Genomic DNA, 24,477 nt, shown 5'->3' on the forward strand with positions numbered 1-24,477 from the left:
CTTTAGGGCCAGAATTTTGAAGACACAGGAGTCAAGGGGAAAATTATGAAGGATCCCTACTGTTTCAGGACACAGAAAGGAAACATCACTTCTAGTTTACAGAAATCTTCTGATCTATTTTCACTTGACAAAAAAAGGAAACAAGAGTGCTACATATATAGGTAAGAGTGGGCATTTGGACTCCACTGTAAATGCAAGGAATAGAACCCAGACTTGCTGTGAGACCTCAAGTGAGATACTTGGCTACTTCTCCTCAGTTTTCCCACCAGTAAAATGCAGGTGGGTAACTTTCCTGTTCTTGCAAAGTGTGTCAAGATTTCAGAGGTGTACTATATATCTTGAGGACAAAGAGCAACCCTGTCCAATGAGATTATATTTAAATTCAGTTGGGTACCAAGGTTGGAGGCCAGGAAGTGGAGAAAGACAAACACATTTTTTCTTACCTCCATAGTTATAAAAAGCATCTCGCTCTTTTGTTAGAACCACAGTCCCAAGAACATCAACCTGTCGTACTGGATGTCCGTTGTAAAAGAATATGCCTGCAAAGAGACAGAAAATTCCTGTTAACTATAAGCAAATACTGCAAGAGTCCTTCCCCAGTTATGCACTTGGTCTGTAGAAAGACGATCCTCTGACATTTAACTGGAGTTTTAAAATTAGCCAATGTTTTACTTGCATCAAAAACAGTCCCTGGATCAAAAAAAAGAAACGTTCACTTTTCCCACCTGCTTCTGAAGCCAGGTGTAGTACGCTGTGCACGCTCTCATAGTTCAATCAGAGACCTTCCTTGCAAGCTGTCATCTGCAGCACAAGTCTTAACTAAGCTTCAGAGCAAATACTCTTTTAACTAAATATAGGTTGTTCGCCCTTTCAGTACTACTGTGAACATTGTAGCTGAGACAGCCTTCATAATGTAAAAAAACCAACATCTTTGGACAACTATTCACTACCAAGAGGATCAGAGACTGGCTGAACCAACCAAACAAAATCTTAAGACTCTGGAGCATGAGATGCAGCCATGAAGACAAATTACCAACTACTATAGTTCACATCCTGAAATGTATAAAACTACAAAAGAAATTAAATTAGGAACTTTCTAACCCTTTTAATGATAGGCATTTTAACTGAGAAACAACACTGGACAAAAAAGAAAAAGATACCACTCCCCCTATCGCATTGATATATCAGAATTATTCCAGACTATTTCTGTGCATCGGTGAAATAGAACTGGAATACAAATCCTAAGCACCAAACATGGCCAAAACAGAAAGAAGCTTCATAACTATCAGCACTCATTTAAAGAGTAAAACCACCATCATATCACTATTACCTCCATCAGAAAAATAAAAATAAAAATGGCTAAGTAAAAAAATGGTGGTGATAAACCACACATACAGCCACAGAATACACCACACAAAGATTAGCAAACCAACAAACTACAAAGAGATAGAAGATAATCCATAGATGAGGAATTTTAATTGAATGCATTTTCTTTGATTCTGAAAAACTGCAGCCCCAGCAAAATGCAGCCACTTCCAACACAGCTGGCAACTAACAGGCAGCACTTTGAAAAGAACTAGGGAGTGGAGAGCAAAAGCTTTGCATCAAGACACTCGGACAAATCCTGCTCTTATCAGGGGAAGCAAGGGCACTTCAGCATACAGAAAGTAGTCAGGAAGTCAGTTAATATTCCATATGAAAAATATAAAAACTGAAAGTCCCAAAAGAATCTGCCCTACATAGCCAGGATTCTCAAACTGGGCCTGGAATTAACTTCTTCACATTACAGAGACCAAGACAAGTTTTCAAGGTTTCACACACGTGTTCAGCCATGCTGCTCTTATGTGGGAGCTTTGCTGCTAAACAGTCACCATATATTTCAAGGATGTATCCAGTGCTGTCATTTTAGAGCTTGGTGCATTTGTCACATGGCTAATTGAGGGCCAAAGTGGGGAACATTTAACTAGTCTGTCCACTTTTGTCTTCTCTCTCTGATTGTAATCAAATAAGAAGTAATGGCCCTACAGAAACTCTTACAAGTTGCTCATGGCGCTTTATAAACATTAACTAACCCTTACAAAACCCATGAAAGAGAGGCAGGTATTTCATTTTGGTTTTGCTATAAATTTGCAGGATGTGGGCTGCGTCTTGCTGCCTACTTATACAATTCAGAGCACACAGGCAGTGCTCAGTGCACTGGTATCTGTCTGTGAAATGAACATAAATGTGAGACAGACAAGTTAATGAATAAAGCCAGGAATATAACCCAGACACTCCACCCTTATATTGACACACAGGAAACTCCCATTCACTGAAATGTAAGCAGCATTTACATGCAGTTCTTTGCAAGGTGCAATACTGTTATATGTTGTTCAATAAAAACTATTAACAGCCGGCTTAGAAGCCTAGGTAGGAGCCTTTCTGCTCTAGCTCATTGCTTCAAGTTCGGCTCAGACTGGTAGCAATCAACATCTATTAGCGACTGCCAGTCACTCACAGGCCTGTGTAAAGTGCGTGGATTGTCTCAGTCAATAACCATCTACATTATAAATTCAGTTGGACAAGAATTAATTTTGCAGGAAGTCTTGGCAGAGTTCTAATGGGTTGGACACAGATAGGCTCTGATCTTTATAAAAACTAAACAGTACCAAGTATGGTATCTTTAATGGCTGCTACTACTAAAATCAAGTAAAATCAACTTCTTTGCTATTTTGTAGCTTCCTTTCCTTGTTGATAAGCTGCTTCCACCATGCAATGTCAGTGATCTAACTTGCCGTACAGCAACTCTCAGACACAGGCTCATTTCCATGCTGTAATTATGTATTGCTGTTGAGTTTGACACCCACTCTTATTTCAAGGCCTCTGGGGCAATCCAATTTCTACTTTTATCTGGGTGGTTTTTCAGCTTTCTTGTCATCAGTTACAGCAGGCGGAAGAACTGGCTGGGCTTACATATTTTCTCTGGCGTTGTTCTAAGGGATTAGTCATTGTTCTACAGAATCTTAGCAGTTAAAAATGGAAAAAGACTTATTAGGTCATTTAGTTTGTCTCCTCAGGGACCAGCACAGGATCATTTCATATAGTAGATTCTCTAGCAATTTATATAGTCCAGTTACAAATACTCTGAGAAATGGGAATTTCATCCTTGGCCCTGGGATGCTGTTCTACAGTCTAACAAATTTTGCTGTCACAGTGCTTCTCCTGATAGCTAGCTTACACTTCCTAATTTCCTCCGGTTGCTCTTAGTTATAACTCTTCATATAATCTCAGTCATTCCATAGTTAGCATCATCTAGTCTTTAGCAGACCCATTAATAGAAAGAAACTTTTGGCAAGTCTATACTTCCTTCCCCCATCCTCTGTCATCAGAAGACACTTGTTTGTTCATGCTTCAATTACAATCAGATTTGCTGTAGTTGAAGAAGACATACTGGAAGGCATTTCATTTGGTCACATGCTGCACCAAGAGAAAGGTACAGGAGTCAGGATTTTGTCTGTTCCATGAATTTTCATCTGTACATCAACTGAAGAGTCTGATAAAATAAACAGGATAGCAAAAGGCTTTGTGTGTTTAAATAACAGTTCCACAGGAAACAGGTAAAAGTTGCATGCTCCAAATTTGAAAGCCTGACAGATTGGCATGGACAGACACTGCTTCCTTAAGAACATCTTATAAAAGATGATTAATGACAAAAAAGTGAAGATCTTCCTAAAGCAGAGAAGGGATTGCTCATCAGTAAAAGGTCATATAGTTATCCAAATGAGAAATACATGAGAGTGATATTTAGGATGAAAGGGATATGTGCTGTAGCTGTCTAGGCCATTATAAGAACAAAGAGAAGATGGCTGCTGATGCTCACAATTCTTACTCTTTGCCTATGAACTGTTAATTACTGTTTGCATTGTGGTAGCACCTGGAGTCTTAAACTTGAACTTGAGGTCCGTTGTGCTAAGGGAAGAAAATACATGGAACAGCTAATCAGTCTCTGCCCTTTTTTTTTTTAAAGACAGAAAGGATTAAAAACTAAACAGTCTCTGCACTTTTTTTTTTTAAAGACAGAAAGGATTAAAAAATAACCAATTAAACTATTTGGGCTGCTTTTCATTAAGCATATGCACAGCACTAGTAGGGTCCCATTCCTACAGGTGCTACCATAATCATTCTTATACAAAATGTTAACAGTATCTGCCTATTTGCACCCACACTATTTTCAGAGAAATAAATGCACTCAACTTAGCATATGCCGTGAAGTCCCTGAAGACAAAAACACTACTTGTCAGGGGAGCATAACAAAGCTAGTCTTGCTTTCCAGATAGACAGTAGCAATATCCCTGATGTTAAGAAAAAGTACATATAAAAACCACAACCTGGAGTCTTGCTTCAAGGCAAAGCAAACAAAGGACCTTCTTTTATTCGAGGGGCTAAGCAGATGCATCTGGCCCCTCTCAGAAAATTCCAGTGAGGACTAGCTGGTTTTCCTGATTAACTCACACTTCCCTTAGGGGTCTTTTCCTTCCTTTATTCATCTCCTTCCTATCCCCACACAAAAGTTTTACATCCTGCCTGGCCTGTCTCAGTTTGATGTATATAAACCCCACCACAATATAAGAAATAGCAGCCCATTTAAGTTCTTCCTAGTGAAAACAGCAGCCCAAGGTCAGCCTTACCTCTTTAGAAAATGTATGTATGTGAGAGATGTTGGCAGGAATCCAGCAGGAAATGGACAGCAAAGCATACAATTACCAACAATGACTAGGAAATAAAAGGTGTGGTGCAAGATTCAGCCTAGGAACTAGAACAGACTGCAAGGCTGTCTAAATACATGGAGTATCCCTCATTGATACTCAGAGATCAAACAGAAAAAAGCTTAATATTTCTTACTACCTAATTTGGCCAGAAGAGGTGAGAAATCTTTTAAAAGGAAAAATACTGTTAAAAGATACAGAGCAAGGATAAAACAAGAGGAAACAACATTTGTACAATTAGAATGGATTAGATCCAAACACACAAATGGAGAAGTGCAGGTTTTCTAGACTGCAAAATAAGCTTCATCTTAGAGCTTGCTTTAAGTGACAGGGAACAATGAAGAGGACATCAAGGTAGCCTAAAAGCAGGGCTAGAAATTGAAACTATTTATTAACTAAGATAAGTTATTTCACTTTTGTCTCTCAGACTTTCCAGGTTGTAAACTGGGAAGGATGACCTGCTTCACAGGGGCGTGGAAATACCATTAGCCTTTATCATATGCTTTGAGATCCTTAGAGATACACCAGACTGCTACTTTTAATGTCCAAACCGTTCTACAGCAACACTAATTAAGCCAATTTTTTCTCTGGATATTGTGGTAATTGGGCACGTATACATACCTGGAACCTGCTTAGATTCTCTCATTTCCTTTATATCCTTAATGTAGAGTCTTGCAAATGTGGAAAAGACAGGATCCAACGCCCAGAACAGGGAAGGCATCTCCTCTTCATATTTTGCAGACTCAGGCTGCATTCAGAAACCAAATGTTCAATCCCCACGAACGAAGGGAGGCCCAAGATTGCTGATAATCTTTACCTACTGGATAAAAGGAAGCCGTTACTCAAAGGCCTCAGAAGTTGAGGAGAAAAGTCTCTTGCTACTGCAACACAGAACATTTTAAATATCTGCCCTACTAACTTACTTAGAGTAACCAATAAGCAGGTGCCACCTTTTAGGTACAACTTGAGGGGATTTTCCCTGGAGAAGTCTAAATAAAATATCCTTCATTGACTTGTGTGATGCCTCTTCACTTCCATGCTTTTTCCATTCTTTTTTTCCTATTGTTTTCTTCCTTTTCCAATGGGATTCTATCTTGATCATCAACTTATATTTCAATGAAACATTAGCTTATTTTATTGGAAGCAAATGAGCACTGTCATATTTCCCTTCTGTGCCACACAGCCTCCAAACACTCTGTACTGGTTACTGCCAATTCAGCTGGGTAGCTGCTCTTTTCTCTCTGCCACCACAGCTAATTTAAAGGTCTCCTTAGGCAGGTAACAGGCACCTTGCCCAAAATGGCTTTCCTAGGAGAGCTAATAGAAAGGTTGAGCCCAAAGTTGAATTTTCATTAGTTTCTTTTCTCCTGGTATCCAACTGGCTGGAAAAAGCACACCAGGTTACACAAGAGTTTGAAAGGAAACAATACAGTTTGTCCCCACATATGTCAGATTGGCAAAGATATCTGTTGCCACTCTATTGTGAGGGACACGATCATCGTCCTAGAATCCTGCGTATATTCCAGCCAAATACTCCCAATGCTCTGCCACTGCAATAACTGCAGCATCCTCATCTCTCCTGCTTTTGCTAGTGTGGTAGGGTATTTCTGGTAGGTCTGGCTTTGTGCCTTGTAGTTGTGTGTGCAAGTTTGAAGTGGAGGTTTGGGGGAATCCTTGGGATTAGTTGTACTCTGCCCTTGTAAAGGATGGCCCAAGCAGGCCCCTCCCAGTCCTATGTTCCAAAGTATATCTTACATCTACATCCCCACCAAAATGTTATTGGTCCTCAATGCCCTACCCATCTTCAAGGGCAAGTCAGGCATTTGCAAGAGGGTGACAACATTTTATTTTTCGAGACTCCTACAGGCAACCATTGCATATTGTTTGGGTTGCCAGGATTTTCTTCTTCCCTACCCCACAGGCAGCTTTTCCCATGCTGCCCCTTCCCTACGGAAAGCCCTTGACAATCTACCTACTGCCCTCTCTTTGTTCAATTCTCTACAAAGTTTACCTCTCATGAAACCTATATAGCATTAGCTAGAAGATATTTGCATCGTAATCTTTACCAAGCAATATACCTGAACTGAATTACTCACTCCATGATCTCACTAATGCAACCCTGTCTGTCCCCTCCCCATTCCTCCCTGCCCTGCATGCACTGTAGGTTGTAAGCTTTTCCAGGGAGGGGCTTGCTCTGATTTTATGTTTTCTAGAGTATCTATTACGTTTGTAGACGTGGTATAGTTACTGCCATAGAACTCCCTCCTCCTACTTATGATGTGGTAAGCATTTGTTCACAGCATTGTACTTTGTCAGCTGTTGGGTTACTACAGCTCTTTATTTTAAACTGAAGTTGAAAAACATCAACTGCATATTGTCTCTTTTTAAGAGCTCTTTTGGTACTCAGAAAGGTCATTAACACACAGGCAGTCCTTTACCTGTTAAAAAACTCCGTTTTGTAGCCAGTCAGAACTAAAGCAGCCAAGGTTGGAATGAAGGGGAGCATTTTTCTGCAACTCCTCTCCCAACCAAGGAAAAAAGGTTAAGATATTACACCTGCTTCACAGTCCCAGGAGGCGAGCTGTTCACTTCTAGGGAGCCACTTTCCCTGGAAAATAAGCAGCTTTTCCCTTTGTACAAATGAATATTCATTGCTCCCTCCTCACTGAGTTTTCCACGTAGGGAATTCCAATGTCTGTCACAGTGTTATAACCACCTTCTGTCTCCAAGCCAAACCCCAGACGATAGACTTCTAGACTTGATTAGTAACAGGACAATTGTTAAGCAACAAGCAGGTCTAACTACATTTTATTGTCTAAACATATGCACAGGGGTGGAGTGGGGAAAAAAAAGTCACAGCAACATGGATATGAATCTCTGAAGTAGTTAAGGAAAGATCTTCCCACAAGTCACCCTGGAGATAAAGCAGCACGTGGGCCTTCAACAATTACATAGAATGATACCTTACATACAAGCTTGGGGGAAAAGTCCTTGTGGCAATAACTTCTGGACAGTGAAACTACTAGGATTCTATAAAGCTCTAAGGACAAAGTATCTAAACTCAGGAGTTGCAAACTGTAGCTGTAGGCATGCACTGCGAGAGAGAATCCAAAGAGGTTTATAGCAGCTTCATAAGGCTACATGGGACAACTTGTTCTTCTGCTGATAAGTTGTCACCATTTCAGGTAGTGGATTCACATTTTTTATAACCTGACAATTGACTCAGCCACAGCCAGCTTTTCCAAGATGTCTAACGGTCATGTGCACCACCCAAAGACATAACAGAGATAAGGAGGATAATTCCTGTCCCAAGTCCCTCCCAGTCTCCAGTAGCTGAATACAGACTGAAGGACCATGGCCCTAACCCAAGCCTGTTTTCTTCTCCCTTCCCAAGGCACCATGGCTTCATAACTTAATTTTAAAGATTGTCAGTACACACCAAAGATGCCTACTTTCTCAATTCTTTGGTTTGCTGATGATCAGAAATATTCAGGTACTTTTACACTACTGGCTTCTCCATGCCTGCTATGACTTCCCATTCTTCTGGTATGGTGAAACTCCAAAGTAATTTGGTATTTAAATACTCCTGTCACTCATTAAAAGCACGTGTGTTAAATACCACTACCTGGGCATAAGACAGTCCCCCCACCTGCTTTCCTACTACAAGGGAAGAAGGAAATTGGTTCTTCTCAGTGGATCTATTAGGTGATATTTTTTCAACCATTTAACATTCATCTATACTGTTAGACAACACGCTTCCTACAAGAAGGATAAAAAGGAGTTAAAACCCCACATTTTCTCTTTTGCTATAATTTCTTCCTGTATGTTTTAAAATTGGAACAGGAAGTTTCTACACCCTGGACAGAGTGTCCCAGGGGTTAACTAATTAGTGAGTCACCCTAGAGAAAGTAGAAATTTCCATTATGCTAGAAGTGGCTTTCAGCTCCTAAATGGTACTGGTGGTGATATGTTATCAGAAAGGAAGATTGTAGCTACACCATACACTGATAATCTAGGAGCAAATAACAGCAGGTTCTCTCTGGAGAGACAGATATTTGTGCCTTTATTAATTATGCTGTTAATAATAGACAATCCTGAGTAAATGATACATGTGCAACTATTTAAGGAAAAACTTATTTTCTGTAAGGGTACCTAGAATCTCAGAGGTGGCGCAGTCACCATCCCTGGAGGTGTTCAAGAGGAGGTTGGACAAGCACCTTGCGGAGCTTGTTTGAACCCAATTACCTCCTGCCCATGGCAGGGGACCAGACTCGATGATCTTACAGGTCCCTTCTGGTCCTCCTATTCCATGATTCTATTTAAGTACCAAGTTAACTTTTGTTGAGATGCTCCGATAAGGCTTAGCACTGCTGGCATTGAAGGGCCACAGAAAAAAGTCAAGTTAGTCTGGACACAGATGATACACGTTACAATTAAAAGCTTGTATTATTTAAAGCTGAGAGTTGCTATTGAAAAGCTGTCCCTCCAATTTAGCCTACAAAGGTGCAATTCCATCCTGCCTTGTATTGAACAAGTTGGCACTGGATTGCCAGCATCCAGTTCAGTGATGTGAAAGGTTTTTTGGTTTCAACAGTATGGAAGATGCTTTCTAAAACCAAATATTATTCCAAGAAGTTTTTGTAGCTCATTAAAAAGATTTTCAATTTTTTTTATCAAATGTGTATAAACAACAAGACAAAACACACACCACTGGGACCTAGGAGTATCAACAAACAGAACAAAAATCCTCACACAGAGAAAAGGCTATTGTGTCAACATCAAATGTTACAAAATCAATAAACAATAAGAGTAGGATCATTTAGGATGAATATCTCCCATGCTGATTCCATTAAAATGTGGGAAGGCAAGAATTCTCAAGTATATTCCAAATAAGTTTTTAATTTTTTATTCTGTTCAAATATCATTGGGCTCCTAAAATCAGGAAAACTACTCTAGTAAAATCATTTCCTGTCCTTAAAGATGACAAGTAACCTAGGAAAAGACATTAAGGGAATATCGTGCCACACTCAATTAATGAACCTGGAAACTTTGTTAACGACTGAAAGATCTTCCAAGCTTGCAGGAGTTGCATCATTTTTAAAGGCCCTTTGCATAACAGTTAATATCTAGCTGTGGAACCTTTTGAGATGCTAGATATGCATAGAAAGACTCCTAGGCAAGAGAAGAGAAGGCTGAGAGGCGATCTTGTGGTTGCCTACAAACTCATTGGGGGCAGTCAGCAGGGAATAGGGGACACTCTGTTTACCAGGGCACCCCTTGGGGTTACCAGAAATAATGGCCACAAACTGAAGGAGAATAGATTTAGATTGGACACACGGAAGACATTAATTACGGTAAGGGTTGCCAAAATATGGAATGGGCTTTCAAGAGAGGCGGTGCTTTCCCCTACCTTGGAGGTGTTCAAGAAGAGATTAGACAGGCATCTGGCTGGGTTTACTTAACCCCAGCACTCTTTCCTGCCTGGAGCAGGGGGTCAGACTCAGTGATCTACCAGGTCTCTTCCAACCCTAGAAATCTATACGCCATGTCCAGGTGCGTATGGATGTTTGGTTCCCTGGGGACCACCTTGTGCCGCCGCTAGTTGTCCCCAGGAAATGTCCATGCCACACATACTGTGGCATGCAGCAAGTTACCCTGGGTGGAGTAGAGAAGGCTGGGGCCAGCCCAGTGCTTACCTAGGGTCCTGGGGCCCTCCCAGGGCTGCAGCAGCAGCAATCCTGCCACACAGAGCTTGGCCGGCAGTGGAGTGTGGTTCTGGCTGGCCAGGCACAGGTTGAATGGCATGTGCTGCTCTGCTTTTTTTTTCCTCCCCCCCCCGTTTTTTTGACCCCTGAATGAGTCAACCCTCTGCATGCTGCCTTGCAGTGCAGAGGACAACTGAATGTGCAGTATGTGGCGCCACAGACATGTCTGCAGCACACATACCGCATGGCCATGCTCATCTGGATACAGCCCAAGTTCTTCTTGCAGACGCTAGCTTAGAATCTCAAACTTCTTCTCTGGAGGTGGCAATATAGTAGAAGAGGCAAGGCCCAAGGCCAAGTAACTTCAGCCAGTCAAGGAATAATATAGGCACTGCTTGAATGCCTTAGTGATATAATAGCAGAGGCACTGTTTGGATGGAATCAAATAATAGCCTTGTGTCCAGTTAGTTTTCTGATGTTTGTTTACATGCTCACTGTGTTCAATACTGCTGGAATCATCTGCTAAGGCAGCATTTACATTTGGACAATGTTCCAAGTTTTATTGTATATCTTTTACAATAGACAGCCCAGTGCTGACAATGAATCCGAGCGCGGGTAACTCTCCATGGCTGCCTGGATTCCCAAATAAAGCCGGTGGTTCCCTAAACTGAGAGGACTTGGGGGGCAGCATTCAGTTCTGTAATGCCTTCCCTCCAAGGATCCCGAGCCATTTTGTAAACATAATTAAGTCTCAAAATACTCCTGCTTTCCCTGTTTTTCAGATGAAAGACCCTGGCCACCTCACAAAGAAGGGTGTAGTAGAGCAGGGAATACAACCTAATTTTTCAAATGCTTGTCCATGCTTTAGACATGGGACAATTCTCCTGTGCGTCACTAAAATCAGTAAGACACTAAGAAGAGAAATAAATTAGCATGATAAATATACTGGTTGTTACTGGCATCTATGCAATTACTTCTTATGCAGAAGAACTAGACACAATAACTATCAGTCATTTACTTGCTAATGAGACAGTCAGAAAGCTCCATTTGCCCTCTGTATTTTAAAGCCATATAATAATCATGGTTAAAATACCCTTTCCCACTAATTCTGTAACCTTTTTGGAGAGAGGGCAGGAGAAAGACTATGATTATTAATTCTCTTTTAAAGCTCTTTATCACCTGCAGTGCTGTCTGAGTTTGCTGAGCTGCTAAAAAGAATTAACATTCTGCTATGGAGCAGAGAAGGGAGAGAGGGGAATGGGACGGTTTGTAGCTTTATTAGTCTAAAGGAAAAAAAAAAGACAGCTAAGGCTGAAGCTAGGTTTTTTTGGAACAGCAAATTTATTAATTGTAAAGCATCAACAATGTTGAATACCTGCTAGCAAAAAATGTTCCAGACACGTTCTTGAAAAAGGGAGTTTTGGGACATGAAAATATACTAGATACAATTTGTTCATCCAACAGAAAAGGATATTAATTTCTTCAATGTGGTCTTATACTTAGAAATGTAAAGAACTAGAGCATGTGGGGTTTGCATTCTCAGCTTTGCCACTAACTATATCTATGACCTTAGGCATATCCTTTAACCTCTCCATCCTTTAGTTCAGGAATTCTCAACCAGGGTGCGACGGAAAACTGAGGTGCCTTGAGTTCTTTTCAAGGGTGCTATGGGGTGCCACACAACGTTAGCACTCTTAGGTTTTCCAACATGATTCACGAGATAAACCTAGAGAATTCAAATAGAAATCCATAGCTGTGGTCTTTCTGTTGCAAAAAAAACAATCAGAAAGACAGCTCTGTTATTTTTCTATAGTCCAAAAAAAAAAGAGTAAAAACTAAGAGTTAGGATTTTCTAAGGGGTACCTTGAGACAAGCCAAGGGTGTCTCAAACCTAAAAAGGTTGAGAGCCACCACACTGGTTTAGCTATCTAAAATGCTTGTAATGCTGCCTGCCTTTCTAAACCTTGTTGACAATTAGTGGACCACTTATATTTTGCATGGAAGCACCGAACTTAGGTACTGCCATCATAAGTTTGATCTAAAACCTGCATCAAAGCTCCTTGGTTTCTGTAGTAGTCTGTGTACAAGTAAATTAAAATACACTAAGGTCTGGTGTACCCCTTAAGAAACATTTTGCTGGGGAAACAATTGTAGCAAGGTACTCTTACATCATTTTGTCTTGAAGTGTAGATACAATGGCACTAGTTTTATCAGCATTCCCAACAAACATGCGCAATCTATGATCCTAAAAGGTGTATATGGAGGGTAGGGGGCAGGTAGCATGGTATATGATCACATATAAACACAACACACACTTTAGGGCCTAGAACTATATTATTCAGTTTAATATTAAAAGCAAAAGCAAATATCTCTTTATTGAAATATGCATTAATTGGCTATAGCATATATTATGTATAAAATAGACTAAATAGGCAAAAATAATGAAAAGATGTTGATTCTTTAGTCCTAATGTCAACAGAATTAAATCTACATGTCTTTCAGATTCATAAAATAAAGTCTACAACCTACACTCCTAAAATAAAATCTAGTCTTCTTGAGCTTCTTGACAGTTCATTCAATGCTGCACTGGAAGTTATTTCCACACCCGAGTTGATGTTCCCCTAAGTTAATGCTTCCACACCTGAGCTGATATTTTGCCTAGAGTTTAAAATAGTCTGTAAGGTTGTGAAATAGGCGCTACATTAAGAGGAGAAGTTAATAGGCAGCAGAATTGCAGAAGAAAATTTAACTTGATTAGTGGAACACCAAGACTATTAAAAAAGGAGAGAGGGTCATTAACATCTGTGGAATGAGGTGTTTAGAAGGAATCAATGACCTATGATGTCAACTGACTCCTTCATTGCTACCCAAGTAGAAATGCTACTGCCAATGGTAGGCAGTTGATCTTAAATTTGGGTGGAGCAGGAATCAAAGTGGGGTGTGACTGCACAACTGCACCCCCCAGGATCCACCCCTGGTACCAAGTCTTATATCAGTATCTCTCAGTCTTTAAATTTGAGACACCCCTTGACAGACCCAATGCACCCCTCAGAAAATTCCAGCTCTGGGTTTTCATTCCCCTCGCCCCGCCAGTGCAGGAAAAAAAATAGAGAAATATTTTTGGTCACAAGGAAGTCGAAAAGACCACAGCAGGACAGAGTATTTCTGACACTGGATTCTTATTTGAAATCTGGCTTTATCTTGTGAATCATATCTGCAGACTTAACAGTGCTGAAACATTTGTATGGCACCCTGTGGCACTTTTGAGAAGATCTCAAGACACTGCAGGATGCCACAGCTCACTCCAGGAGTCCGCTTACTTCAGCTCTTTGTAGAATTCAGAGCAGATGTGCTACTTGTTTCTTAGAGATTCTGACTTCCATTTCTAAACCTGTTAATCTTGGTGTGTAGGCACATGTTCACTTGCAACAGGTAGAAATCATTGTAATGTTGTGATGTATTAAAGTTAGTATATATTAAAATGAGTACATTACAATAATACTCACCTAAAGAGACCAACTTTGCAATACTACTATGGCATTTAACATGTGCTAAACTGCTCACCTATGCATTTGCTTGTGTTTTAACTGCACATAGTACTGGTAAGTGTTAAACTGAACTTGGTTTATACTTGGAAGACCTTTTCTAAGCTCTCTTACTTTAGAGGTTATAAACATAAATTGCTACTCTTAACAGCTGGGTGATTTTTTATTTTTAAAGTTTCTTAATGTTTTGTAACCGTTCAAAGTGTAGTCCATGGATTTTTGGCGCTCTGCAAAGCAATTTCAGATAATCTGGGAACAGCTATCTGATCACATGGAGCTGAATCTATTCTACGCTCAGCTTCTAAATTACATTGCAAGCACTAAAAATCCAGATGCTTTCCAAATATTAATGTTTGGGTCAGGCAACTGCCATACAAGTCTTGTGACACCCCCTCCCACTCTGTCCAAATCTACTGAGATATGACCCAAACCAGATTTGAAGTATTCATATCCCCCCAAATCTAGTGTCATCAGTCCCTGTTTGGAATCTGTGAAGTCTTCCAAGCCACAGATGACTTAGCACCTACCTCACAAAGGGCATTTTAAATCCACTAGAATAATATCAAATGGCTCATAACATTTACAAAATTTCCTGAAGCAAATTACTTCCCTAGCCCTTCTCTAAAACTGCAGTAATTTGTTCAGCCCCTTAATATGTCACTATCTTAGAGCACTGATGCTAGGAGTTCACGTTTTGACTTATTACTGTTCCTTTGATTTCCAAATAGGAACCAAGGACCCTTTTGATAAGCCAATTAGAAGTGTGGTTTACTTTAACTATACTTCAGCTTCTGTAGGTGCCACTTTATATAGATGTTTCATAGCTTCATAGTTGGTAGGGTCGGAAGCGACCTGAGCAGATCATCAAGTCTGACCCTTTGCCATAGGCAGGAAAGAATCCTAGGGGTCAAACGACCCCGGCAAGGTGTCTATCTACCCTCCTTTCGAAGACCCCCAGGGTAGGAGCGAGCACCGCTTCCCTTGGAAGTTGGTTCCAGATCCCAGCCACCCTGACTGTGAAGTAGTGCCTCCTGATACGTAGCCTGAATCTACTCTCCATCAACTTATGGCCATTATTCCTATGTTGCAGCTTCTTAAAACCAAATATTGTCAAAAAGCTATGCCACACTATATATTGCAACTCAAAAGCTACAGAAATAACTGGGTAAAGAGCTAAAAGTCAGACTAGATAATCTTGACAGATCCTTTCTGGGCTTATGTGGATATTGTGGTACTCTGCATTGAAAAATACAGTCCTTTGGTTGAGAGACTGGATTAAAGGTCCCTCCTGTCAGTAAGTTAAAGATCTCAGAGCGCTTGAGAAAGAGAGAACATCAATGTTCTATTTAACATTCTGATTTCTAATAAACAGGTCCTAATGTCCAAGGATTTGCATGAGTTATTGTTGAATGCACAGCAACTGCTGTGTTCACCTAAACAATCAACATATTATTAGTATCTATTATTTTGCTGTGTAAAGAAGAGATACGACATAGAACCAAAATCTATAAACATACTGTTATTTTTGCCCCAAGAGTTTCTGCAGTCCTCATTCTTATGAGAATTCCAGTAACACGAGCAGCATTGTATACAAAATGAGAGCATAAAAATGTTGTAACATGTTAGAAATGATATAAAATGTTGTCATTTTTCCATCAAACCAGTGCTAATGAATTTTTTAGGCTCAAGGCATGCCTGTGAAAATGCCAACTGTTAGCTTTCATACATTTTTTACTACAGAAAAAGGTGAGAGCAATTCTTTTGTTACAAAGAACTCAAGAAGACCACAACAGATCAGAATGTTTTTGAGACTACGGATTCCAATTTGAAATCTCTGGGTTTATCTTGTGAATCACCCAATACTGTACTAATCTTGGGAGACACCCCATGACACCCTTACAAATATTTTGTGGCACTCTGGTTGAGAATCACTGAACTACGCTAAACTTTTCTGGTTCAAATTTGTTTAGGTGTTCAACTTAAATTTGGCATTGACAAACATTCATGTGACTTAAGTGTTTTTCTTTTCTACTGAACCATTTGTATTCTACTGCACTGTTACCCTGAAGATTGTTGCTCTGAAGATTACACGATTACCATCACATCCAACTGCTAAACTAGTTTCTCTGCTAAAATGCTCTTATTCTGGAATTATTCTCTTGCTTTTTTACAGCTACCATTAATAATACATTTTACTGAAGAATCCAAATACTTCTATCACCTGCTTACAGAAGAACCAGAACTAGGTTGGCTTGCTAGCCATAATAAAATAACCTAGTTATACTAGTGCGTTACACTGCAAGTTATTTTATTGCAGGACTCTGGAGCCCATAAGGACGCAATAGGGGAAAGCCCATAAGGAGCCCATAAGGACGCATAAGGATGTCAATTTGGGGAAAAGATCCTGGGTAGAGGAAGGAAATCAGGATCTGCAGTAGTGTTTGTAGATTTATTCGCTCAGAAATGTTTATGCCAGTGTTGACTGGAAGCAATACTGAGATGCAAAGCAATCTTGATCCCTTAATAAATTCCTAATCCTTGCTGCTATGTGAACTAGGGAAAATGTTAACGCCACAGACAAGGCAAATCACCTTGTGCTCTTGTGCAAAGGAAAAGATCTAATTACCATTTGGAGGCAAGGCAACCATGGTGTAGTATTTGCAATGCATGCCTGCATGTGACTTAACTAAGCCTTTTAATAGCCATCAGATGCACAGTTCTCTACAAGATGTAAGCATCTTACCTTGCATTCTTATGCTGCATAATATAGTTTTGCTCAAATACCTTGAGAAACACAAGCAGCCTCTGCTTTAAATAAAAGATGATCTCCATTGATTAAAAGTGCTGAGAAAGACTGGAGCATTGTTATTCCTCTCATATTCTAGACAATTTAATTACACATTATTATTTTAAGGAAATCCAGACTATGGACTCACTGGTGAACCTCATTATTCTCTAAAAGACTGAAAAATATTTACCTACCTCTAATATAATAATTTCACGTTCCAGAAAGTGGTTAACATTTTTACTGAAAGAGAGGTACCTACTTAAAACAGTAAACAGGCAGAATTATCAAAAATAATTTTTAACAGTTTAGAGATTTACCAAACACAGTCAATTGCTGTAATTCATATATAGTAATGACTTTACAATACAAGCATCAGAGGAACTTATTTCCCAATACAGCCTACTGTCATGACCCTGGCAGCCATGGTGTATCAGTTCTGATCTACAGCTATGCACTTGTAAGCGCTTTTATCTGATATAATAATGTTTTGATTTTCAGAAGGGAAGTTAGACTATGGAAATGTCAAACTATTGATGATTCATGGTGGACCTACAAGACAATGTTCACTCTAATAAGTACTGTAGTACCGTTTCTCTCAAATTATATGCAGGACTGACAATATTTCACAGAATCAATCCTGAAGAAGATACTGTAGTTTTTAAAAACTGATATTATTTAAGTAGTTGTACGTGATCGGATAATTTAGTAATTTTGACATGTGGCATTCAGCCTCAAAGTTAACAACCTACCGACAGGATTACAGGTCTCTAAAGGCAACACTGTATCAGTACAGTGAATATAAACTAGAGAGACTTTAATTATTGTTATCTAACTGATAGACTGGTTGGCAAAAGGAAAGTGTGCAGGGAAGTACGATAGAATGGTTACAGTCTTCATGCCTTTTCATACACTGGATAAGTATAGAACTCATCAAGATTCTAGAGATTTAATAAGAAAACTCAATCACCACTTAGCACACAAATAACCAAGAGGTGTACACTATTACATGCACATAAGCTGGGTGAGACAGCAGACACTCTGGAGGACAGGGCTAAGCTTCAGAGTCACCTGGTTAAACTGGAAAAATGATCCAATATCAATCAGATGAGATTCAACAAGGACAAACAGCAGGGTGCTGTGCCTGGGAGGGACTAACTGAGTGCACAAATAGAGACTAAGGCAGGAGTCGGCAACCCCCCTGCACGCGTGCCAGAGCATGGCACACAAGGCCATTTTGTTCAGTATGCCACAGCTGGTTTGGGCTCTGGGCAGCTGCCACTGGCCACAGAGCCTGGGCAGCTCACAGCAGGGGGAAGCTTGCAAGCACTGCTGAGAGAAGTCCGGGCTCTGCAGCAGGCAGCAGCTGCCCAGAGCCTGAGCTGGCTGTGAGAGGCAGCCGGGAAGTTACAAACAGCTGCACTGGGCTCCTTCCCAGGCCTCTTTTCAGCCACGAGTCCCAAGACATGCTGCCACGAAAATCGGCTAGGACTCCAGAGCCCAGTGCAGCCATTTGCAGCCTCCCGCTGCCTGCTACAGCTGGTCAGCACCAGCTCTGTGGTGGTGGCAGGTGCAGTTTTGGATCCCACGTTTCAAGGATGTGGGCAAACTGGAGTCCAGCACAGAGTGACAAAAATTATTAGAGGCCTGGTAAGCAAGACATATGAGGAAAGACTGAAAGAACTAGGGCTATTTAGTCTGGAGAAGAGAAGACTGAGGGAGGGATATGATAATGGTCTTCAAATATCTGAAGGACAATGACAGAGAAGACAGAGATGAGCTTTTCTCTGCAGCCACAGGATTAGAAGCAATGGCCTCAAGCTGCACCAGGAAAAGCTGAGGTTGGAGATCAAGAGGAACTTTCTGATTCTGTGGGTGGTCAAGCATTGGAACAGACTACCTAGAAAGTTGTGGAATCTCCATTCTTGGAAATTTTCAAGAACTGGGATGGTTTGTTTAGTCATGGTAATCCTGCCTTGAGTAGAAAGGTGAACTAGATGACCTTGTGAGGTTCCTTCCAGCCCTAATTTTCCATGATTCTATGGCATGCGTTTCAAAAATTTATGCCATTATTGTTAAAGCTTCCTATCTTCCTAGACTTGTCACTTTACTTGTCTTCCAAATGTGATCTGTAAGGACCTTGACATTCCCTGTTTATTGTATTTTTGACAGTCTAAGTCAGGGGTGGCCAATTATTTTGGGTGGAAGGCCACTTACTCAGTTTTGGCAAGCCATCGAGGGCCACATGACAGGCAGCTAGGGGCAGATAAATATTAATTTTCTAAATTATTTAGGGGTCCCGTGGGCTGGATAGAATGGCCTGGCAGGCCGTGTCCGGCCTGTGGGCCACATTTTGCCCACCCCTGGTCTAAGTGTACCTGGCACTATCTTATCCTAGTATTTAACACCTTCCAGGAAGGGAGGGGGAAGGGAGGAAACTTGGCTAGAAGCTGAAACCTCATTCAACTGAGGAGAAGTACTAGGGAGAGATAAAGGGGAAAAGAACCCCGCGCAAAGTTGAGGCCTTGTTGAGGAAAGGTTTCGCATTAGCCTTAGCAAAATCAATGTCAAGGGCACAAGGCCTCTAGTGTATACAAGAGAAACAATATTAAAACCCCCCCAAATCTAAAGTTCTGCAACTGGATCCCTAATTTTGTGCTATGTACTGACCCTATTCAAATCCATCAGAAGCAGGAAATCATGCAGTGGACTGGTTTGAGGCCACCATTATAGCCTGACTCAATATTCAGGATCAACAATGAAAGGATAGCCCTGAAATTTGTCAGTGCTTTTAAAGCATTAACTTCTTCCCATCCACCCTAGACATTCCTGAATTGTTTTCACTGCACAAACACAGACTTCTAGACAGAAAGTACAGGAAATTGCTCCTTCATGAAGACGGCTTGAAAGGTCCTCCCTCTTTTCCGCCCTGTGAATTTAGGCCTCTAAGCTATGGGTTCAGTAACCCCTCTTCTTAATTTAAGGGCTAAGAGCTCTGTACGTGCAGTGGCACGTCATCCAAGACCTTTCAGAAAGAAAAAAGGAAATTTGATAATACTTGAAGGAGCACACACAACCTTTTAAGCCTTTTTTAAATACATCATAATGGAACAAAAAGCATAGAAATCCATTTATTTTTTCCCTCCTCTTCAAATCTTCTTAGCTCCATCTGTCCCTGATGAGACTAGACCCCTCCACTCCAGCTTTACAGTGACATTTTAGATTAGCCTTTTGGAAGCTAGGTCAAACAAAAACAAATATTTATTATTTAGCAGTTGTTTAAGGATTGCTTATACAAAAAATAACAATTAAAACAACCTAGAAATCCAGAGCGTGGCATGGCATGGCATGGCATAATACAATGCAAGGAACTGAGATTAAGGCAGACAAGTCACAAAGGAAAGCGTAATGAGACAAGACTGAAATGAGCACAGGGAAGAAAGGGAGAGAAGCAAACATCATCTGAGGTATAGGTGAAGTAAGTATTATGCAGAAGCCTCTAGGTAACCTGGAAGAGGCTGACATCTCATGCTACAAGATAATGTCAATTGAGGAATCAAGGATAGTGGCATGATCAGGGAAGGAGGGAAACATGACTGATGAAGAAGTGGGAAACGGGAGGTCAAACAGGAAATCCTATTTTAAGGCGAGGCAAGGCTAGCTCAGGTTTTAGCCTGGTGAAGAATGAAGAAAGACCTGGCATTGGTGATAAAATGAAGAAGTGACAGAACTACGAGACTGGATTAAGTGGGAGAAGGAAAAGTCAGACGACTGAGATAAAATACATACTGGAGCTGTCAATCTAAAGAGTCAGTAGCTAGATGCCAAGAAGAGATGAAGAAAAGCCAGCTAGAGAAAGGAGAGGAAGGAAGGGGTCAGAGAGATGGATTTAAATGTTATTGTCACACAGATTATAGCTGATGCAGTAAGCTAAGGCAGAGGACTAAATTCAAGCCAAGAATGGCAAAGAAGATAGAATGATGAACCCATAAAGGAAGAATCAGTGTGGTCAGACTGAAAGCAAGCGTCACAGACATTAAGGAAGCAGATGAAAAGAGGGAGATGTCTCAATGCTGGCTAACAGAACAAAAAGGATAGGACTAAAATTGTGCCTTAGTGTTATCTAGAAGCAAGGCACTGATGACCTTAGTTAGGGTAATTCAATAGACTGAAAGCAGAGGAAGCAAGACTGAAGATCAAGAAGAGTGGGCAGACAGGAAGTCAATACACCAAGAATAAAAATATGCACTTAAGTTTTTTGACAAACCGGAAACAGAGATAGGGTGGCAGCCTGAGGGGTAGGTTAAGCTGAGGGGGATATTTTAATTTCAGCTTCTAAAACAAGATACTTACAGAGAGCAGGAAATGAAACAGAAAAGATAAATTTAACAAGTGGTAAAAATCAAGGGGGAGTTAGAGCAGGAAGTAAAAACGAGTGAAAAGTCAGCAGGACATGAAGATTCAGAAGCTTAAAAAAAAGAGGGGGAATTCTGAGGTGGAACAGAAACAAGAGAGACAAAAGTAAAATAGGGGTATTAAAGATTTGTTTGGGTGAATTTGTTCAGTACAGAACTACAGTAGTTCTCCTTTCACAAGCCCACAGCAAATCTCATCTGGCAGATCAGTGAAACAATGAATTTTCAAAACTTACTGCAGAAAAGTGAGGGAGCTGCAATTCACCAGTAGATCCCATACCTTCTTCTATACCATGCAGTCAGTACAAACTGGAAAGGATTTGCTACTGCTACTTAACCGTCACCTGACAGTGGATATTTTAGAATTAACGGGAAATCTATCACTCTAGAATAGCAAAACATAAGGGAGGAAGAGAAATGTGTGTTTCCAGACAGACTTTTAATTTAAGGATCTGTAATTCCTTTACAAATGCTAGCCAAAAAGAATGGAACTAAAACACGTGAAAAGCCATCATTCATGCTTTGCTTTATCCTTGCACTCTGTGCTCCAGATGCAAAATGACAAGGTATAGAGTTCTTCAGAGCAAAGAGCTTTCCTATAGAAAAGCCTAAAGCGCCAAGCATTTGTGACACTTTATAATGTTATATAATTGTCATGGTTACAGCGCTAGAGGCATCCCTGTTCCTTTCTGTTCTCTAAGTGCACTAATTCTATCATTCCCACATTACAGAGAACTAAACTGATATGGAAGAGGTTTTAAGTTAATTGCGTAAGTTCAACAGAGATTTAGTAACAGTTGAAAGGAAGAGTGCCCCCGAGACTCATTGCCTTAGCCTTTGCTCTCGCCAAAAGACTATAAAACTATTTTTACCTTCAGATAGCTTGAAAAAAGGTTTTTAGCTATGAGACTGACCTGTTACTTCTGAAACATTTAGGTCTAATTCAAATCCTGCTTGAAGGTAAAAAGAGTTGGACTAGAAAAGTTAACCCTTTTTGGATTCAAGGCACCCCTCATTGGACCTCCATCCAATTTCAAAAGCTAATTTATATATGACAACTTACCTGTTTGCAGGGGGGTCAGACAGTGGGGTGGGGGGCAGATTAGCCAGGCATGAACAAGCCTGACCCTGCGCTTATCTGCTTAGCTTATTTACTTACCTCCTCAGACTTTGCTTATGTCCTCACACCTAGGTACATCCTTCAAAGGATCTGGCCTCACTAGTCCTCTAGTTGAGAACCACTGGACTAAATCCTAAGGTTACAGTATAAGGCCCACGTTTACACTCTCCACCTGTATTGATGTAGTGTTGGTGTACAGGCTAAAATAACTTGACTCAAATTTGGCTCCAAACCAAAACGTTAAGTAAAGGCAGGATCCTTGGGAGGTCATTTAGTTCAACCCCCTGCCTAAGGCAGGAACATCTCTACCCAAATTATCACAGCAGACTGTTTGCCCAGCTTCTTAAAACCAGTTAGGAAGTTCTTTCTAACACCCACCCCCACTTAATTTTCCCTTGCCTCCACTTAAGATTATTACTCCTTTGTCTTCTCTCCCATGGCCTTGAAGAACAGTTCATCACCCTGCTCTTTAAAACCACTCTTCATGCATTTAAAGACTATTATCAAATCCTTTCTCACTCTTCTCCAAACTAAAGAATCTCAGTTCATCCACTCTTTGCAAGTCACATTTCCATGTGCTCTAATAACTGTTGTTGCTTTAATCATTCCTAATCTAACCTAGCTCCTTGACCTCTAATCATTTTTGTTTCTTTTAAAACCAGGATGACATTACTGTCCAGCCTGAGTCACTGAAGTCAACAATCACCACAAAGAGAAAAAAAAAAAGTCATTTTAAAATCTTGAGGTTTCATGCTCTAAATTGGTGTTGATAACTCAGAAAAAAAAAAGATTTTAAAATCATAGAGAAGTTGGGCTGGAAGGGACCTCCAGAGTTCATCCTGAGGCAGGATTATCCCTATCTAAACCATCCCTTGCAAACCATAATCTAAACTCTACATAAAACTACTATCAATCCTGACGCAACAAAGACCTAAGACCCTAACCTGCACAACTAAAGCAGAGAAACTATGGCAGCTAATGTACTGCTTCTATAAATTGTTGTCAATATATGCTTGAGTTCCTAGGTAGAGGGCCACATCCTCACTACACAGGGAGGCAACTCCCACCTCAGTCCATACCAATTTGACCATGGGGCAAAAAGTAAAATTCCTTCCTGACCCCAAATACACTAATCGGTCTGACCTGGAGTGCAGGGGCAAGACCTTCGAGCCAAGAACACTTGGCTTTGTTCCTAGCAAGAGCACTGGCACACCTCACTCAAAGTCCCCAGCCTTGGCTGTAGCCAACACCCAATGCTTCTGGGAAGACTTAAAAAATATGCCATTGAAACTATTATTTTTCCTCCACTCCCTTGAATTTTAACTTTCTACATCAACTGAAATGGGTTGAGGTGGGCACGTTAGCAGAGAGGGAAAGACTGCAGAAAGACCTGGATAGGTTGCAGGGGTGGGCTAACAAAAACAGGATGCATTTCAATATTGACAAGTGCAGGGTGCTGCAGGTGGGCAGTAGTAACCGGCAGCACACTTATAAGATGGGAAACTCCCTTCTTGAGAGCACGGAAGCAGAAAGGGATCTTGGAGTCATCACTGATTCCAAGATGGACATGGGATGACAATGCGAGGTCATGGTCGGCAGGGCTAACCAGATCCTATCGTGCATCCACAGGTGCATCTCAAGTAGGTCTGGGTTCAGATGACCCCAGCTAAATGCTTATCTAACCTCCTCTTGAAGACCCCCAGGGTTGGGGAGAGCACCACCTCCCTTGGGAGCCCGTTCCAGACCTTGGCCACTCGAACTGTGAAGAAGTTCTTCCTAATGTCCAGTCTAAATCTGCTCTCTGCTAGCTTGTGGCCATTATTTCTTGTAACCCCCGGGAGCGCCTTGGTGAACAGAACCTCACCAATTCCCTTCTGTGCCCCCGTGATGAACTTATAGGCAGCCACAAGGTCACCTCTCAACCTTCTCTTGCGGAGGCTGAAGAGGTCCAGGTGCCCCAGTCTCTCCTCATAAGGCTTGGCCTGCAAGCCCCTAACCATATGAGTGGCCCTTCTCTGGACCCTCTCCAGGTTACCCACATCCCTCTTGAAGTGCGGCACCCAAAACTGCACGCAGTATTCCAACTGCAGTCTGACCAGCGCCCGATAGAGGGGAAGTATCACCTCCTTGGATCTGTTCGTCATGCATCTGCTGATGCACGA

At 40.9% G+C, this 24,477-nt stretch overlaps 1 protein-coding gene across 7 annotated transcripts in view; it reads right to left on the reverse strand.

The window, feature by feature from the left end:
* The window catches only part of STN1 (STN1, CST complex subunit), a 54,552-nt gene that overhangs the window by 27,121 nt on the left and 2,954 nt on the right, over positions 1–24,477 (reverse strand). For 4 of the 7 annotated variants that reach the window (XM_025201187.1, XM_014518818.2, XM_006021294.3 and 1 more), the window contains exons 2-3: positions 5,367–5,565; positions 444–539 (exon numbers count right to left, since the gene is read on the reverse strand). In XM_025201187.1, coding sequence (XP_025056972.1) covers positions 444–539; positions 5,367–5,499 — 229 coding nt within the window. In that variant the 5' untranslated portion in view covers positions 5,500–5,565. Of the gene's footprint in view, positions 1–443; positions 540–5,366; positions 5,566–5,668; positions 5,902–24,477 lie in introns of those variants that run through there. The other 3 variants (XM_025201186.1, XM_025201183.1, XM_025201184.1) reach the window with 2 other exon arrangements.

The sequence above is a fragment of the Alligator sinensis genome, unplaced genomic scaffold, assembly GCF_000455745.1.
Source record: "Alligator sinensis unplaced genomic scaffold, ASM45574v1 scaffold61_1, whole genome shotgun sequence".
Lineage (NCBI taxonomy): Eukaryota > Metazoa > Chordata > Crocodylia > Alligatoridae > Alligator > Alligator sinensis.